The sequence below is a fragment of the Esox lucius genome, chromosome 3 (assembly GCF_011004845.1).
Source record: "Esox lucius isolate fEsoLuc1 chromosome 3, fEsoLuc1.pri, whole genome shotgun sequence".
Lineage (NCBI taxonomy): Eukaryota > Metazoa > Chordata > Actinopteri > Esociformes > Esocidae > Esox > Esox lucius.
In genome coordinates, this window is record NC_047571.1 from 23,471,598 (window position 1) to 23,490,741 (window position 19,144).

General features: G+C 41.9%; 1 protein-coding gene across 4 annotated transcripts; it reads right to left on the reverse strand.

Moving 5' to 3' along the window:
* Positions 1–1,627: 1,627 nt before the first annotated feature.
* On the reverse strand, positions 1,628–18,171 carry nadkb (NAD kinase b). 4 transcript variants are annotated; one of them, XM_010891490.3, is made up of 12 exons: positions 18,060–18,171; positions 17,000–17,236; positions 16,674–16,757; positions 13,274–13,403; positions 9,474–9,582; positions 8,046–8,131; positions 6,786–6,888; positions 5,932–6,314; positions 3,869–3,968; positions 3,626–3,783; positions 3,351–3,433; positions 1,628–2,851 (listed from the first exon to the last, which is right to left on the reverse strand). In XM_010891490.3, exons 2-12 carry the CDS (start codon positions 17,233–17,235, stop codon positions 2,689–2,691), a joined length of 1,635 nt encoding a protein of 544 aa, XP_010889792.2. In that variant the 5' UTR covers position 17,236; positions 18,060–18,171; the 3' UTR covers positions 1,628–2,688. The 4 variants fall into 4 exon arrangements, with proteins under 4 accessions (XP_010889792.2, XP_010889785.2, XP_010889775.2 ...); XM_010891483.4 differs by lacking the exon at positions 18,060–18,171 and adding an exon at positions 17,745–17,953; XM_010891473.4 differs by lacking the exon at positions 18,060–18,171 and adding an exon at positions 17,740–17,953.
* Between the last annotated feature and the right edge of the window lie 973 nt (positions 18,172–19,144).

Genomic DNA, 19,144 nt, shown 5'->3' on the forward strand with positions numbered 1-19,144 from the left:
TTACAAAGAAAATACTTTCCAGGATTGTACTCACTTTTTTCACTTCACTGTACACACTAGAATCATGTTAAATATTCACCACGCATCGTATAGAATTGTGTCAACCTTTCATATACTGTGTATTTCATCCCTTCATGTTGTCAAAGAGCAGCAGCACAGCTCCCAGCAACGTTCTGGGTATGTTTAATGTTCATTCTCCACAGAACTGAAGACTTCGATGTCATAAGGGTGATGTAACTTCTCCTGTAAGATTAGAAATGGTTTCTTGGGAAACAGCAGATATCAGATAGTACTTAGGACAATATGGTTGATTTATTACAGTGTAGATTATAATAAATTATATTGCTACAGTAGGAAGGTGCTTTCCAGGAAATGGCTAAAAGATGTAGATAAAAATAGGGCACAATTTTACACAATGTCCAACTGACATTTTATGTGCATACTACCAAGCCCTCAGTAGAACATCTTGGCATGTTGAAAAGGTTGGAGGAACTAATTTCATATTATTATCAGCAAATATAACGAGTAAGTGGTGTGATATTGTGCGTTATAATGTGTTACAAAGCTTTACTCCAACACAATATGAACTTATTAACATAAATCTATTTCACCAAGGACATTTCACATTGATGACCATGAAAACACAGCAGTCCCCACCAGCAGGTATCTTCATGTAAGATAAATAATAAAATGTAGCATAGTTAAACCGAAGCCACTGTACGCGCACTACAAGATAAATATAATGTGGTGGTTGAATATAGTTTCTATTTACAGAATGACAAACAACAACTGAATAATTAAACATCTGGCCTACAGATGACCAGATGCCTGTAACACTGAAGGAGATTGGAAATGTTTTTGGATGATCCATCATAGGTTATTAAAACAAACACTGTGCAGTCAAAAGTGCCTTTTGTTTGCAACCATATGACCAGAACATATTCTCTAAAAACTACTGGAATACTGATGCGTTTTGCCTTCTCAGAAATAATGTACTTCCTTCCTTGGATTTGAGAGTATAATGACAAAAGAAACCATTATCTAGCCCATGACTATTCCAGTCCAATGCTTTGAAATATGAGGAGGGGCAGGGTATAACTTCATGAGTGTACAGAAGATTCACAGATAGCTTAGACAGAAATTGAAAGTATTTAACGTGTTCATAGTGACACCTAGTGGCCATTAGCAGTGGTAAAGTTTAAAGGGATAGGTCACCCAAACAACATTACACATTGGTGACATTATCCTGTAAGCCAGTGTTTCTCAATCCTGCTCCTGGGCACCCCCCTGACCTGCATGTTTTAGCTCTTTCCCTGCTCTGTCCATCTGATTCAAATGATCATTATCAAGACCTTCATGAGCCACATCAGTTAGTGATGGTCATTCAAGGCTTCATTACAGCAGCAGGATATTATGCTAGCAGCGCTAACTCAGATTCTCTTTTTAAAAATAAAAGCCATAATTGAAATATATAAGGCAAAATAACTAACAATATAGCCTGTACATTTTATGTTTAATGTCCGTTCCAATATTATTCTGTTCTTTTTCACAGACTAGATTGTTAACTATACTGCCTTATAAATTTCAATGATGGCTTTTATTGTGATAAAGAAAATCTGATTGCTGCCAGCATAATATCCTGCTGCTAAAATAACGCTAATGAAGCCTCGAATGGCCATCACTAACATCAGGTATGGTAGGGCAGGGAGAGATGGAAAACCTGCCGGTCAGGGGGGCGTCCAGGGGCAGGGCTGAGAAACACTGCTGGAAGCAGTCTAAGGTTTAACAGGAACCCGGGCATTTGTTAGTTTCCCAGCAATGTTTACAAATCCTAGCATTTTAGCAGTTGTGGCACAAATTCTATCCATATCCTGAGACCTCGATTAGCATTTTTTGCACATCATATCCACAAACTGTCCAAAAGCATCTGAACCTGATTGTGAGGCTCAACAAAGGCCTCACCCAGATGATTTGAACATGATGCATGAAAAGTGCTTGGTACTTGAATTGGATTTGTTTCATATGATCTTGGTAGCGATATTATAATTGTAGTTGGTAATGTCAAGATCATCTCCGGTCTTTATCAAGCTTCACTATACATGTCAAATCCTAATATAGGTCTCTGGACTTGGATGAAATTTGTGCCAGAAATGCTAAAATGCTGATAGGGCACAGCGTTATTTATATGTCACATGCTTTTGTTTAAATTAATGCATTTTTATATAATATTAAAGTTACAATTATTGCATCATTAAAAGCATTGAAAAAAGTTTTTTCAAAATGACCCGTCGTGGTTTTGTCAGCACGTGACAACAAAGTGGCCAAGGACTGGTTTGGGATTCACTGGTAATGTATGGAACAAGATCTTCTTTTAGTAGGAAGACCTGAAGTGAGAAACATCCTTCTACTTCTGTGGCATCACCCTCCAGCTGTGTGGTCAGTCGAAGTCAACAGGACAGTTGACAAACAGAACCTCTGAAGTATCTGGAATGTAACTGGATACTGAGAGTAATGATTCCAACTATACTAAAACACATTCCACACATGAACTGAATGATGCAGGAGGCCCATGAAAACTACAGTCAGTTCGCAACATAACCTGTTCATCGTGCGACTGTGCCCACCTATCTCCACTGTCCTGGCAAGAACTGTGTTTTCATCCGTCTTTCTGTCACTGTGTGTGTGCGTTCAGTTCTCCGTATCCGAAGACTGAGAAACATCGTCGGCCAGACGAGCCTGTTTCTTCCTCACGTTCCAGTGCAGACACTGGGCCAGGCTCTCAAACCAGTCATAGACCAGATCATGACAGCAGATAGACGGAAGCGGGTAGCACGAAGTAGTGATCTTAATACTGCAGGAAATGGAGAGAGAAGAGAGAGAATGGGTGGAGGCAGAGAGGGGATCAGGGTCCAGTGTGGCTCTGGTACAACATGGATCTTGGGTTGTGGGTTCAGTTGTCATGGAGGACCAGTACACAAACAGTATGAAAATGTATTCACCAACTGATGCATGCACCAACTGATGCATGCACCAACTGATGCATGCACCAACTGATGCATGCACCAACTGCTGCATGCACCAACTGATGCATGCACCAACTGATGCATGCACCAACTGATGCATGCACCAACTGATGCATGCACCAACTGATGCATACACCAACTGATGCATACACCAACTGATGCATACACCAACTGATGCATACACCAACTGATGCATACGCTTACTTCTGGTAAAGAAAAAAAAGGCCTGATCAATATCTTGTCACAATCATGTCTGTAATATCATTTCTAACATGATATATTAGAGCTAAAACACTCTGTAGTTAAAGATGGTGAAGATTAAATTACCAGTCTCCATGTCGGATCTCCTGTCTCTTCCTGCCATCAAATGACACCCAGCATGTGTTCCTGGCATCAGGCGAGAGGGTGATCTACAGACAGACAGACACAGACAGACCGGTCAACATAGCAATAGCCAATAACACAGGGTCAGAAATTGTTTCATGCTAGTAACGGTTAAGACTAGAATTAGTGGCCACCTGATTCGGATGAGCGCTACCAGATAAGTACGAGCCGCGCAAAAACCGTGAGGCTGCCTTCATTTAATAACCACCCTCCCTCACCATGAGCTCCACCCCAGCCGGCACCACTATGGGTCTGAAGGAGAGGGAGTGAGGGCAGATGGGTGTGACCATGATGGCCGGGACGTTGGGATGGATCATGGACGCTCCGGCTGCTGCAGCGTACGCTGTGCTGCCAGTAGGGGTCGACACAATCACACCTGCACACAGGTAGAGGGGTTAGGACTGGCGCCACGGAACGGAAGGACGCTCATCCCTCCCACCAGTGCGCGGCGCTGTACCCACCGTCTCCCTGTACAGAGGTGATGAGGCGTCCGTCCAGGTAGAGGTCAACGTTAGACAGATAGGAAGAAGGGCCTCGGTCCACCACCACCTCGTTGAGAACCTGCGGGCAGACACACAAGTGCGCTCACACGTTTACTTAAGACATCTAAATGGAGACGGCAGTTTTACTAATCCTGACAACTAAACCTTACACTAATTCAACCTAGTTTAACCTACCTGTTGAGGTTAGGCCTCAATAACATTTATGCCTAAACTAAACCTAGCCATAATGCCTAACCCAAACAGGTAATGCCAGACATTATTTCTAACCCTGTTGCCTTTTTCAAAATGGGGACATTAGTCAGCTTTTCTGATTTATTTCGTTTGTCCTCACTATATAGTTAAGAAACGCACACAGGCACTGGTAAATGTGATTCTGTAGGAAATGAACTAGTGATATACTGGCTACCCAAAGTCCAGTTCAACTGTCACACCATCTTGCCTTACTCACTTTTTGTAAAAAATATTAATCTAAACAAGCCGTTTTGACTCAAAACATGGTTAAAATTAGCCTTGGTCTATGAATGTCATTACTCCAGCTCCAACACTCATTAACAAAACAGTTATTATTTCTGGTATAATAAACACAGGTGGCATTAAGCAAAAAATCCCAAAGCTCCTGTTTGAGTTGATATTTCTCAAGAGAAAATGTCTCTGAAGAAAAAATTCTAAGCAGAAGCTTAACTTGTATGTCTTCAATACATGTGAAGAAAAGTTCTCACTAGCAGAAGAGGAAATGTTTCTGCAGTGAAAATTCACTCTACTCTGTATAATCCATGCATCTTAAACTACAGACTAACGTATGTGCTCGTGTGTGAGCGTCGGTGTGTGTGAGTGAGTCTCGGAGTGTATGTGTCTCTGTGTGTGAGTGTTTGTGTGTGAGTGTCTGTGTGTGAGTGTCTGTGTGTGTGAGTGTCTGTGTGTGTGAGTGTCTGTGTGTGTGAGTGTCTGTGTGTGTGAGTGTCTGTGTGTGTGAGTGTCTGTGTGTGTGAGTGTCTGTGTGTGTGAGTGTCTGTGTGTGTGAGTGTCTGTGTGTGTGAGTGTCTGTGTGTGTGAGTGTCTGTGTGTGTGAGTGTCTGTGTGTGTGAGTGTCGGAGTGTGAGTGTGTGTCTGTGTGTGTCTCAGTGTGTGTGTCTCAGTGTGTGAGTCTCAGTGTGTGTGAGTGTCTGTGTGTCAGCATCGGTGTGTGAGCGTCGTTGTAAGAACACGTCAGAGCACATTACCGGTCACCAGTCAAAATCAGTCTGGGTGACGTCCCTGTAACCACGACAACCAGCGCAACAGGGCCGATAACATTCAACCAGCCCTGTTATATTTTGACTGCTGCCATGGATACAGGGTGACGCGCAGAGACAGAATGTTTGGAAGAGCGGAGGAGAGGGAAAAGAAATGGGAGTGATGTCATAACATGATGCTTGAAACAATATAATCCCTCCTCTAGAGCACTATAAAGGGCTTAGCATCCATCCCCAGGATGAAGGGTTAATTCAGTTAAGAGTCTATATAGAAATGAAGTATGTATTGGCTACCTGTCATGGCAAAACAACAAAATCTGAAATAAAGTTAATGGGGAGTTGCAATAACAAGAGGGATGTCATAAAGGAAGATGTGAAACTTTGCGACTTGTATCCCAAATGACATCCTAATTAATTGTGTTTTGTCCAGAGCCTGACGTGCGTGACATATATTATGTACACCTTGTCTAAAGGAATAATTCAAGAACATTAGAGAAGTTTTTGAGATGCTCTCCACTCAAAGTTACATTTTAAACATGAATAATCTGACAGTGGACAAAATATAGAGGCAGTGGACAAATATGGAGTGACTGAGGAGTTTTTTTCTGAAAGAGCTGAAGACAGAATTCTATCCCACTCTGTGGCAGTACACAGGATTCTATCCCACTCTGTGGCAGTACATGTGCACCACAGGCAGTGTCTTAGCCCACTGGACCACCCAAGGGGACAAGCAGCATGTAATAATAGATTGGACTGATACAACGGTTTGGGATTCAGTCCCATTCTCACCTGCATTTGCAGGGTAACTTTACCAGGCTCTGTGTTGGTGTGATCGTGTGGCGGCAGGCCGTTGTGCTCTGAGTCAGGCTGGGCCTCAGGGTGGCTGTCAGGATGGTCCAGGTCCACACACCCCGGGCCCTCAAGGCCCTGGTCCAAACACCCTGGGCCCTCAAGGCCATGGTCCACACACCCCGGGCCCCCAAGGCCATGGTCCACACAACCCGGGCCCTCAAGGTCCTGGTCCACACACCCCGGGCCCTCAAGGTCCTGGTCCACACACCCCGGGCCCTCAAGGCCCAGGTACTGCTGTTGGCCTGGCAGCCCGGTCCTCTGGAGGAGGTCCTTCACCACCTTCACCTTCAGACGACTACGGAGAGTGATGGCTGCATTACCTGGTACACACAAAGAACAGACGCATGGAGAACAAACCCGTTCACTCACACACACACACACATACACACAGAAAACACACACACACAGAACCCACATAAAAAGAGGACACACACAAAGAGGACACACACAAAGAGGACACACACAAAGAGGACACACACAAAGAGGACACACACAAAGAGGACACACACAAAGAGGACACACACCCAGAAAATTCACACATACAGAAAATTCACACATACAGAAAATTCACACACACAGATAATTCACACTCACAGAAAATTCACACACACACACACACACACACACACACACACACACACACACACACACACAGAGAACACAAACACAACACACACAGAGAACAACAAAAAAAGACAGAGACATCCATCAGATTACAAACTCGTAGACGCATAGATCACCGATTGATCGCACAGGAATTTATTCTTCAAAACAATACTGATTCATACTACCTTCAAACACTTTCGCCACCTCTGTCTTATATGATTCAAACTTGAACGGTGTCAGAAAACCCAGAGAACCAAGATGGAAAGCCATAACTGGCGGAACACTGCCCTGTAAGTGAGCAAATATCTTATTACATACTGAAAACATGAATCTGAATCTAAGTCCCTGTGTTCCCCATGCTGGGACTAGGGCGCTCAAAGAACTGAGTCACAACATCACCCATCTGAAATCTCCTACCAGCTGAAAAGCCACACCCACTGTAGTGAACGAATCATTTATTTATAAGACCGATTCCAGCTGATCTGGGGTGAACTGCAGAGCCTCCCCTTCCCAGAACATCTGTTGCCCACCGAGGTGTGCCCGGCGGTCATGTCTGGGACAGGGTGAGATCAGGGCAATTTCAGTTGGCTGAGCGTGTGACCGGGTTGACTCGGTCACTCAGCTCAGCACTCCTTCGAATATGACGACCCTGATGACTAACCCACATGCACTGCTGTTGGCCATGCATGGACAGAACGAGAGTCATTCGCTGAAAACTAAAATATTTTGGCTAATATAATTTGTTTGACTCAGTAATGACCAAAGCCCACTGGATCCCCTACGGGAGAGCAACAAACCTGAAAGGGAACATACATACAAGCCTCTCATTCAGATCTCATTCAACTTAGGAAGCTTATTGCTATTATTTGAGACTGAGATTACTTGATGCTTCTCAACAAAAAAGGTACTGCTTGGCATACAGACAAAGAGTTTGTTTGAAACTTTAAAAGTTATGGCTGCAAACTAATAAGATAAGTACAAGCAGTTTGCAAACTGCAGAGCAATGGTTTGAGCCCTGTATGTTTGTTTTTATAAAGCAGTGTCTATTAAGGCATTCAATAATCTATCATTTGCATTCATTCCTACACCGTGTGTCCAATCATCAGTACTAAACAGCTTCTCTAATTCTGCCCCAAACTGGATTCGTTTTTTCTCTGCACACACCAAACAAACAGTTGTTGGTTGGAGCACTGAGTTTGAGTACAAAGTACAGGCATGGACCCTGCCTGTGTTTCTGCTGTAGAACCCCTTGCTGCCAGCGGTTCTGAAGAACAGTACAATTAAACGGTTCACACAAAAATCTGAATAAGTAAGAACTGAACAGAGTTGTTACAAACCCCTCATCACCACCTCAGGCCCACCAAGCCACAGCACCAGAATGGGTGCTGATAAGGGCTGAAAAGAGCCATATAGGAAAAGTTATGCTGTGGTCTAACATTAATCACCTGGAAGAGAGAGGAGGCATACAGCAGAGTCCCATCGCCTCCCAGACAGATAATCAGATCAATACAGTCAGAGATGTCATCATAACCTGAAGGAAAGACACACACAGAAACAGGATAGGGCAAATGGGATTTCTTTTTTATTTACATTAATTTAATCAGGCAAGCTATGAAGAACAAGTAATTTTTTACAATAACGACCTGTATATTAAATTAAATAAAAAACTAATATGAGCTCAATAAAGCAAATAAAAAAGTATTTGATCCTCTGCTGATTTTGTATGTTTGCCCACTGACAAAGAAATGATCAGTCAATAATTTTAATGGTTGGTTTATTTGCACAGTGAGAGACAGAATAACAACAAAAAAAAATCCACATTTTCTTTTAATGTATTTGCATTTTAATGAGGGAAATGAGTATTTGATCCCCTCTCAATCAGAAAGATTTCTGCCTCCCAGGTGTTTTTTATACAGGTAACGAGCTGAGATTATCTCAGCTTGTTTCCTTTATAAAAGACACCTGTCCACAGAAGCAATCAATCAGATTCCAAACTCTCCACCATGGCCAAGACCAAAGAGCTACCAAGGATTTCAGGGACAAGATTGTAGACATACACAAGGCTGGAATGGGCTACAAGACCATCGCCAAGCAGCTTGGTGAGAAGGTGACAACAGTTGGTACGATAATTCACAAATGGAAGATACACAAAAGAACTGTCAACCTCCCTCAGTCTGTTGCTCCATGCAAGATCTCACCTCGTAGGGTGAACACCATCCCCACCGTCAAACATGGAGGTGGAAACATTATGCTTTGGGGGTGTTTTTCTGCTAAGGGGTCACATTTTGGGTGAGAACCTCCTTCCCTCAGCCAGGGCATTGAAAATGGGTCGTGGATGGGTATTCCAGCATGACAATGTCTCAAAACACACGGCCAAGGCAACATAGGAGTGGCTCAAGAAGAAGCACATTAAGGTCCTAGAGTGGCCTAGCCACCTCCTGGTGGCCAACTACAAGAAACGTCTGACCTCTGTGATTGCCAACAAGGGTTTTGCCACCAAATACTAAGTCATGTTTTGCAGAGGGGTCGAATACTTACTCAATAAAATGCAAATCAATTTATAACATTTTTGACAGGCGTTTTTCTGGATTTTTTTGTTGTTCTGTCTCTCACTGTCCAAATAAACCTACCATTAGAATTATAGACTGATCATTCCTTTGTCAGTGGGCAAATGCACACAATCAGCAGGGGATCAAATACTTTTTTCCCTCACTGTATATTACACAGTAAATTATAATCTGGTGCTCTAAATTCATGAATGGGCACAAGCTTCAGCATATTTCTAAAGGCAGAAATTAATGTGATTGGTCAACTGGATCTGTCTCCAAAGTTTTTTGAGTAAAACGCCCCACTCCCAGGAGATTGTGTGTTACCTTCTCTAAAGGTGCAGAGTTGGTTTCGGATGGAGCCAAAACCCTCGTCATTAGTGAGTGCGATGTCCTCCACCACCCTCCGCTCCACATACACCATCATTTGCTTCTCCTGGACACACAGACACAAGATATGCTCCAGATTTCCATCAGCTAGGGGCTGCACCAATGCACAATGCAGCGTGCCTGTATGCAGCCCTTAGTGGGGGCACATTGCCCATTCCCCACAAACCTCCAAAGTGTGACAGATATCCTGGCAAAAGGTTGGATGAGGAAGTAAGAAGTACATGTAACAACGGGTGCATTACACACTCATAGCCACTGTAGTACAGAGGGCCTGAGAGCAAAACCGCCAAAGGAAACAGATAATGCCCAGCGGAGGTTGCCATGGTTACCAAGGGCGGCGATCCCAGATTAAGAGGGTGGCGGGAGGAGCCAATAACAAGCCCTAATCTGGATGATGTAATGGACTTCTGTGAAATTGGATTTGAAGTGAAAACAATACGAAACAGGGCCAGGTCAGGGCTAGGACAGGGATTCCTCACCATCTCTACGTCCCCTAATGGCCAGTTTGATGACAGCTGGACCAGTTCAGAAGGAGATAATTGCTGGGAAAGCACCGTAGACGCAGGCAGGCTGTTCACCCCTTAATTCTGACAGGTGAGACTATTTCTTACACACAAATTGATTTTTTCTTACATAAAAGTTAATAGCAAAAATATTCTGTGTAGACTGCCCTTCTTTTATTTGCTTCTGGTCTTTTAGCTGATTATACTCTCTTGTCTCTAGTGCCCCAGGGTGTGTTCCTAGAGTAAGTTAACTGCAGTAATTGATTAATGACTATAAAATTACTTCTCTTGATTGGCAATGCAGAACCGTTATCATTCTAGTAAATATTGAAAATAGCCTGATCAGTTTCCCACTTCAGTTGAACACAACTTCAAAAACATGAAATATCTCAGAACTTTGAGCCCCTGGTCAGGTAACCAATGAAGGGTTGAAGGGTGAAAGAGCGAGAACCCAGGAAGGAAGATGGTTGGGACAACCCAGGGGAGACTTGGAACCCTGGGGACCATGGAAACCCCTGATGTAGTTATAATGGCGGTTATAAAACGGTCGGTTAAAACCGTGCTGTTGGGTTTAAACTAATGGCTGTTGGTTAGAACCATAAGTGGTCATTGGCAGAAAGCTGTTGTATATGAGACTGTGGACTAAAAACAGCCCTTAGTAATGGTACATTTGACATTTACAACACTAGTGTTTCCTAACACTAGTGGTACTCACACCTTATTGCTTATATATACCCAATCATCCAGGTGAGGTGCAACCGGGACTAAAAGTACCAAATGTCTGATATTGCACAGCTTTCAACCAATTAGCTTTCAGCCAATTAATTTATAACATACAATATACCTAGGTTATGAAGCTACTTTAATTTTGTACTTTAAAATAGCAATAGCAATAACGCACTTCAAAGATTTGATATATAGAAATATATTTAGGTATGAATATATAGGTATATGAAGCTGCTTGAGAGAATGCAATGTGTGGGGAAAGCTGTCATCAACGCAAAGGGTGGCTACTTTGAAGAATCAACAAAATGAAATGCATTTTAATCTGTTGAATACACTTTTGGATGCTCCACAACTCAATGTGTTATTTCATAGTTTTCATGTCTTCAATATTAGTCTACAATGTGGTAAATAGTAAATCAAAGAATTACCCTTGAATGAGTAGGTGCGTCCAAACATTTGACTTGTACTGCATGTATATACACACACAGTTAAAGGCTGCGTCCAGGCACTTCGTTGTGTCGTGCACTAGAACAGCCTGTATAATGGCCATACACCACACCTCTGGCCAAAATATAAACTTGTTTGACTCATTTGCTTGTAACAATGTGATAACAAACAAACATCTTGTAGTTTCAAAACATAGTTAAAACGATATGATATCATACACAGTGGGGAGAACAAGTATTTGATACATTGCTGATTTGGCAGGTTTTCCCACTTACAAAGCATGTAGAAGTCTGTATCTAAAACAAAAATCCAGAAAATCACATTGTATGATTTATAAGTAATTAATTTGCATTTTATTGCATGACATAAGTATTTGATACATCAGAAAAGCAGAACTTAATATTTGGTACAGAAACCTTTGTTTGCAATTACAGAGATCAAAACGGACTTTCAACTCCCTTTCAAAGATTTTCTATTGGGTTCAGATCTGGAGACTGGCTAGGCCACTCCAGGACCTTGAGATGCTTCTTACGGAGCCACTCCTTAGTTGCCCTGACTGCATGTTTCGGGTCATTGTCATGCTGGAAGACCCAGCCACCACCCATTTTCAATGCTCTTACTGAGGGAAGGAGGTTGTTGGCCATGATCTTGCGATACATGGCCCCATCCATCCTCCCCTCAATACGGTGCAGTTGTCCTGTCCCCTTTGAGGAAAAGCATCCCCAAAGAATGATTTTTCCACCTCCATGCTTCACGGTTGGGATGGTGTCCTTGGGGTTGTACTCATCCTTCTTCTTCCTCCAAACACAGTGAGTGAAGATTAGACCAAAAAGCTCTATTTTTGTCTCATCAGACCATATGACCTTCTCCCATTCCTCCTCTGGATCATCCAGATGGTCATTGGCAAACTTCAGATGGAACTGGACATGCGGGTTGAGCAGGGGGACCTTGCGTGCGCTGCAGGATTTTAATTCATGACGGCATAGTGTGTTACTAATGGTTTTCTTTGTGACTGTGGTCCCAGCTCTCTTCAGGTCATTGACCAGGTCCTGCCGTGTAGTCCTGGGCTGATCCCTCACCTCCTCATGATCATTGATGCCACACGAAGTGAGATCTTGCATGGAGCCCCAGACCGAGGGAGAATGATCGTCATCTTGAACTTCTTCCATTTTCTAATAATTGTGCCAACAGTTGTTGCCTTTTCACCAAGCTGCTTGCCTATTGTCCTGTAGCCCATCCCAGCCTTGTGCTGGTCTACAATTTTAACCCTGATGTCCTAACACAGCTCTCTGGTCTTGGCCATTGTGGAGAGGTTAGAGTCTGTTTGATTGAGTGTGTGGACAGGTGTATTTTATACAGGTAACGAGTTCAAACATGTGCAGTTAATACAGGTAATGAGTGGAGAACAGGAGGGCTTCTTAAAGAAAAACTAACAGGTCTGTGAGAGCCGAAATTCTTACTGGTTGGTAGGTGATCAAATACCTACATCATGCACTAAAATGCAAATTAATTATTTTTGTTTTAGATTCCGTCTCTCACAGTTGAAGTGTACCTATGATAAAAATCACAGACCTCTACATGCTTTCTAAGTAGGAAAACCTGCAAAATCAGCAGTGTATCAAATACTTGTTCTCCCCACTGTATCATATAATCTCATGGATGGTCAATCCTTGAATTCATATAACTCTGTCTGTTTTGTAACAGTGTTTATACAGCTCTGGGAAAAATAAGGAGCCCACTGCAACTTTTTCCTTCCTTTCCAAAAAGTGAGAAAGTTTTGAGTGAGCAACAGAAGCGTTCAATTTGCAGTGGTCTCTTAATTTTAACTCTTCTGTTCCTCAATCAAAACCTTCCTTTCCAACTTTTTTGGAAAAGAAAGAATGAAACAAATTTTTTTCCAGAGATGTATTTGCAAGCCTCATCCCTTGGATTATTACAAAAACAGTGTTGGGATGTAAACTTTTTTAAATTAAGCTGAAAGTTCTTCATTCACATCCTACACAACACCAACACATTTTAGCTTTACTCCATGCATAGTCAGTACAACTAACAGTAAAGTACCTCGACAAGGAACCAGCAGAGTTCTTTGAATGGTTCCACCAGGCTCTCATCTCGTATCTTCCTAATAACCAGAACATTGACTGGAGGCTTGTTCCACGTCAGACGCTGACTGGCCGGGTCTTGGATGTGCCTGAGGAGAAGAACCAATACACAGAGTTAGAACACAGTTAGAACACAGACAATGTAGAATACATAGAGAACATTCAAACAGTCATTACAAGCATTTTCATTTTCCAACACAGTCATTAAATAAAATATAACAATTCATCACAACACATTTTATTGGAGAAGTAAATAACACACAGTATAATTGTCATATCTTCCAACAACTTTTCAATGTTATTTAATATTTTTTAATTAAACAAGCATCACAAACCCACAAAAATAAAAAACCGACACTTTTGTCCACAAGCCAAACGTCCAGCATTATTTAAAACATGCTAAAATACACAATGCATTCCAGTCTGAGATCATTTTGCAGCTTATCCCATTTCAGTGATGAATAACTAAAAGACAGACTTACCAAGTTCTTTGTTCATCTAGTACAATCCAATCATGAGCATCAGACATTAAATACTAACGCTACACACACACTGCCACTCACATTGACTGGTTTCCCTTCATCATACCAGATAACCAAAACCCAGACCACTGTACTTCAAAATTGTACTTTTCTCTCAATGAGTCTTCAAAGAAATTGTCTTTATTTTACCTTGTACAAAAGGTCTGATGATTGCATTGAAAATAATTCATCGTCCAGGCTGTCATTCATTAACATAAAAGACATGTTGGCAGAGGTGAATTGAACAAGGTCCAAACTCCACAGCTAGTCAGTCTGAGAAAATTCTAGGTAAATGTATTTTTTTTACTATGAAGATTCCTGTCCAGGGACCCCCATCCAAGCCATTAGTCAATCCAGTAACCCCCACAATATATTGTCCCATGAAGCTCACTGGGTTGATTTCATTCTCAGTGTTAGAATGTGTGAGCTCACTACGGTCCAACATTCTGAGCATCAGCTAAATTACTTACTGCTTAATACTCGCAAATGTAAATATTCATTATATTTTTAAGGGGTAGGCAAAACTAAATCAGCTCTTTTACTGTATGTATTCTAAATCACTGCTTCCAAAAATGTTGGAACGCTGCGTAAAATGCATATAAAAAAAGAATGCAATGACATGCAAATAATTTATCCCGAAGTTTAACTGAAAATAGTACAAAGACAACATATCAAAAGTTGAAACTGAGAAACTTTATTGTTTTTGGAAAAATACATGCCCAATTTGAATTTGATGTCAGCAACATGTTTCAAAAAAAGTTGGTACAGGGGCATGTTTACCACTTTGTAGCATCACCTTTTGTTTTAACAACACTCTGTAACCATTTGGGAACTGAGGAATCTACTTGCTGTAGTTTTGAAAGGGAAATGTTTTCCCATTCTTGCTTGATGAACACTGTTCCAAAAAAATAAGGGAACATTTAAATTACACATCGGGTCTCGAAGAACAAAATATAATAAAAACCAAAATCTTAACTGTACATTGTGTAATTTGTTGAGAACAAAATGACGTAACAATGAACAACGGAAATCAAAATCATTAACCGACTGAGGGCTGGATTCAAACGCATCCCGAAAATCTAAGTAAACAATTGAAATCAAAGGCTGTTCCAACTTAAATGAATTTTATCACGGCAACTCATAATTTGACTCAGTAGTGTGTATGGCCCCCACGTCCCTGTATGCACTCTTGACAATGTCTGGGCATGCTCCTGATGAGACAACGGATGGTGGCCTGGTGGATCTCCTCCCAGAACACGATCAGGGCATCAGTGAGCTCCTCGACAGTCTGTGGCGCTACTTGGCGGTGTCGAATGCACCGATACATAACGTCCCAGAGATCCTCAATTAGATTCAGGCCAGGCAATGGCATCAATGCCTTCGTCATCCAGGAACTGCCTACACACTCTAGCCACATGAGGCCGGGAATTGTCCTGCACCAGGAGGAACACAGGGCCCACTGCACCAGCGTAAGGTCTGACAATGGGTCTGAGGATTTCATCCCGGTACCTAACAGCAGTCAGGCTATGGTTGGCTTGCATGTGGAGGTCTTTGCGACCCTCCAAGGAATATGCCTCCCCAGACCATCACTGACCGCCAAAACGGTCATGCTAGATGATGTTGCAGGCAGCATAACGTTCACCACAGCATCTCCAGACTCTTTCATGTCTGTCACATGTGCTCAGTTTGAACCTGCTGTCATCTATGCCAATCATGCTGCATGGTGCTGGGCCGTGAGCACAGGTCCCACTAGAGGACGTCAGGCCCTCATGCCGCCCTCATGGTGTCAGTTTGGTCAGAAACATGCACACCAGTAGCCCGCTGGAGGTCATTGTGTAGGGCACTGGCAGTGCCCGTCCTGTTCCTCATCGCACAAAAGGGCAGGTACTGGTCCTGCTGCTGGGTTGATGCCCTTCTACGGACCTGTCCAGCTCTCCTCGTGTAACAGCAGTCTCCTGGTATCTCCTCCATGCTCATGAGACTGTACTGGGAGACAGAGCAAACCTTCTTGCAACGGCATGTATGGACATATGGATGTGCCATCCTGGAGTAGCTGGACTGCCTGCACAAACTGAATGGGCTGCAGGTACCACCTCATGCTACCAGTAGCCACAAGGACACTAGCAAAACTAGAGGAGAATCAGTTAGGAAGCATAAGGAGTATCCAAAAGTTATTGTCGATCATACTGTATGTGTGACAGTGCAGCATGAACTAAAATAAATACAATAAAAACAATGGTGAGCAAAAAAATACGTAGTAAATGTGGCACCATTGTCAGTGCGATCTTACTCCCTGCGATTACTCCCTGATGTCTTCACTGTAATCATACAATGTGGAAAGTAGCAAATAAACAGTTGTGTCCGAACTTTTGACTGGTTTGTAAAGAAAAATTTCTGAAGGATCTTTCCAAGGACTCCCAGCAGTAGCTCAGCAGCCCCCTAGTTGAATACCTCTAGTGAAGATGGACACTGTGTGTCTGTAACGTTTTACCATGTAAGAGCTCTCTCTCACAGGCATGGTGGAGTGTGCTGGAGGGTGAAGAGTCATTTGTCCCTCCGGTCTCTATCTCAAGGCAGATATTAATTTGTACTATTGTGTGTAAACTAGCAGGAAGGCTATACCTGGCTTAACTAAGGACCCTGTGTCTCCTGGTCTACACTAAACTAGCCAATTTACCCAATGCTCCAACTCTTATTTTCAGGCATGAGACAGTTATATAAGGGCAAAACACTGTATGATGCCCCTCAAATTTCAACACAGACTGAGGGTAAACAGTTTCTTATGTTAAATGGTTTTGGTGTAAAGTATCTGTAAACAACTTCCTACCAAAGACTTACATGACAGAGGTTGGGTTGGGAAGAATACATGCTTTGGGTCCAAAATGAGTGGCAGGGTACGGTCCATGTAGAAAGTGGGCTCTCCTGTACAAGTTAGAAATGAAGAGAGTCAATCAGACAGAAAAAAAGAAAGGAAGACAGATTAATTTTGTCCTAACCTTACAAATAAACAGCAGCAAGTACTGTGGCTATGGAACGATTGGCTGTCTACCTCTTTCTAAGCCAGTACTTTGGGTTATATGGCACTTCAGTCCCAGTAGTAGTGTGTATGCAAAAGTAACTAAGGAACTATTGTCCAAGGGTACATGTATTTCTCAAACCCTGACCTCTTAGGCGAGCTCTCTGTCATCTCTGCCGCTGAAGACCCAGAGAGATCTGAGTGTTTGTGTTTGTCCGGCAGAAGCAGACTCTCCTGGTCATCCTTATGATGGTGTTGGGACCTCTTTCCCTCCCATCGTCTTTTAGATGACTTCCTGTGTTTGGAGGAACTGGATATTCCTGGAGGGGTGGAGCCTCTCTCTGGTGTTGCTGAGGAACATGATGACTCCTGGCTGTCCTCCATCCTAAAGGAACATACTGGCATACTTGAAAAACGACCGTAGTTACTGGGGCTGCCAGAACTACTGATAATTGGTTGAATCCACTTTTAGTGTTGTAAAGAAACTTCTGTCAACATGGCGCTAGAAAACCACACCATGCAAATTGGGGTTTAAGGGCGAATTTTAGCACCCATCTTTATATGCATGTTGTCTAAGTATATAGTTTTGTTTTAAAAGGTGACGGACAAAAACTAGCTAGCTAGTTATGTAACTAGTTATGTAACTAACTAGCAACAGTTCTTAGTTAGCTGCTGGCATGTTCACATAAATCTTCACTACTACAGTCATTCAAACAGTATGCGTGACCTTGGCATGACAGCTTCTAAACAAAAATAAACATACAATACGTTAGACATGAATTACATTAGTTTAATGCCAAGATTACTTACTAACCGATGTAACGGTTATGCCAAGCTGCCTAAACCAACAACGTTAACTAGCTAGCTAGCCGGGTTTGCTAACGCTACCTTACTTGGTTGCTTAACAGCTCTCGTTGCGACATATAAAATGTGTCCGCTTCATCGGGTTGATAATCGAGGTCAGTAAAATAAAATGTCTGACTGTTGTTTTAGATATTTTTTTGCAAACAACGATAATGCTAGTTACAAAATAAAACATTAAATTGTCTTCAAAACACGTTCATCTAGCAGCACGATAAATTGGCAGTACGCATTCTGTTTTTTCAGAATAAGAGTCCCCTAGAATAATAGTGGTTACCCTCGGAATCGATTTTGTAAAAAATAATTTCAACCATCTTTGGGGGGGATTGGATTATTTATATTTTTACCGTTAGGCGTGGAATATTGTCTGTTACTCCCACTTGACAATTATTTAAGCAAGCTTTCTCTATACAGAACAAAAAGATCAACATAACGTTACGTCTTACGTCACACCGAAAGCATGTTCCACGCGTGTTCTCGTCATCTGCATGGTGGGATTTTATACAGCTTGATGGCAACAAGAAAATAGCTGTTATAGATTAACATTTTACAATACAAAATACGTATATTCGAATTTGAAATGATATACCAATATTTTTATTCAATTGAGTTACAGACGGATAACCTCATTCTGTCTCTAATTGTTGAGAGCGGTCTTACTGGCACACGCTTTAACTGAATAACTGTAGGCCTACTCAGTTCTCTTATAAACTTATAACATTATAGTTTGCGTTCACATTAGTAATAATCAATAAGCACACAAGTGTAATTTAGCAACAGTTATTATGTTTATGATTTCCTATCAACAAACAATACAATTACATTTAATTAATGGATTTAGAATAGTAGATAGGTTAAACTTCTAATAATGTTACAGTAATGTGGGGAAAAACTTTGTCAAGCTGTTGCACAGCCGATAATATTACACTAACAAATTATAAAAGCATAATGAGTAGGATTGTCATAAAACAGATTTTCCAACTTCAATATAATATGTGGTGAGAAAGGCAGGGAAAACCTACTCAAGCGTTCGCCTCTGGTAATAACTTGTACATGAACCTGCAGTGAGCAATGAGAACCCCTTCTGCTCGAAAAAAAAAACTGGTTTCCTGAAAGCCTGTGGCCCACCTTAAGAAACGGGACCGGTTTCCCAGACATTGATTAAGCCTAGTCTAGGACTAAAAAAATACATAGAAAACTCCAGCTTGTTGTTTTAGTCTTAGACTAGGCTTAATCTGTGTCTGTGAAACAGGCCCATGTCCTCAGTGTATTCATAATTTTGAATATGTAAATAGGTAACAGCCATGCATCTTTCAAGATGCTTGGAATTTTAAGGCAAAATGAGGTGTGATTTAAACAACATATACCCATCCAGCCCTAAATGGAAGGTTAGACATTGGTTTAATCTCAAATCCAATACTACATACTATGT

Bases quoted from the DNA above. Each gene is read 5' to 3' on its own strand.
- nadkb (XM_010891473.4), bottom strand. From the start codon at position 17,774: ATGTCGCAACGAGAGCTGTTAAGCAACCAAGTAAG. The intron at 9,583-13,273 runs GTACTTTACTGT...CTGTGTGTCCAG, and splicing joins TCTGCTGGTTCCTTGTCGAG to GAGAAGCAAATGATGGTGTA. The intron at 3,969-5,931 runs GTGAGAATGGGA...GTCTGCCCGCAG, and splicing joins AAGTTACCCTGCAAATGCAG to GTTCTCAACGAGGTGGTGGT.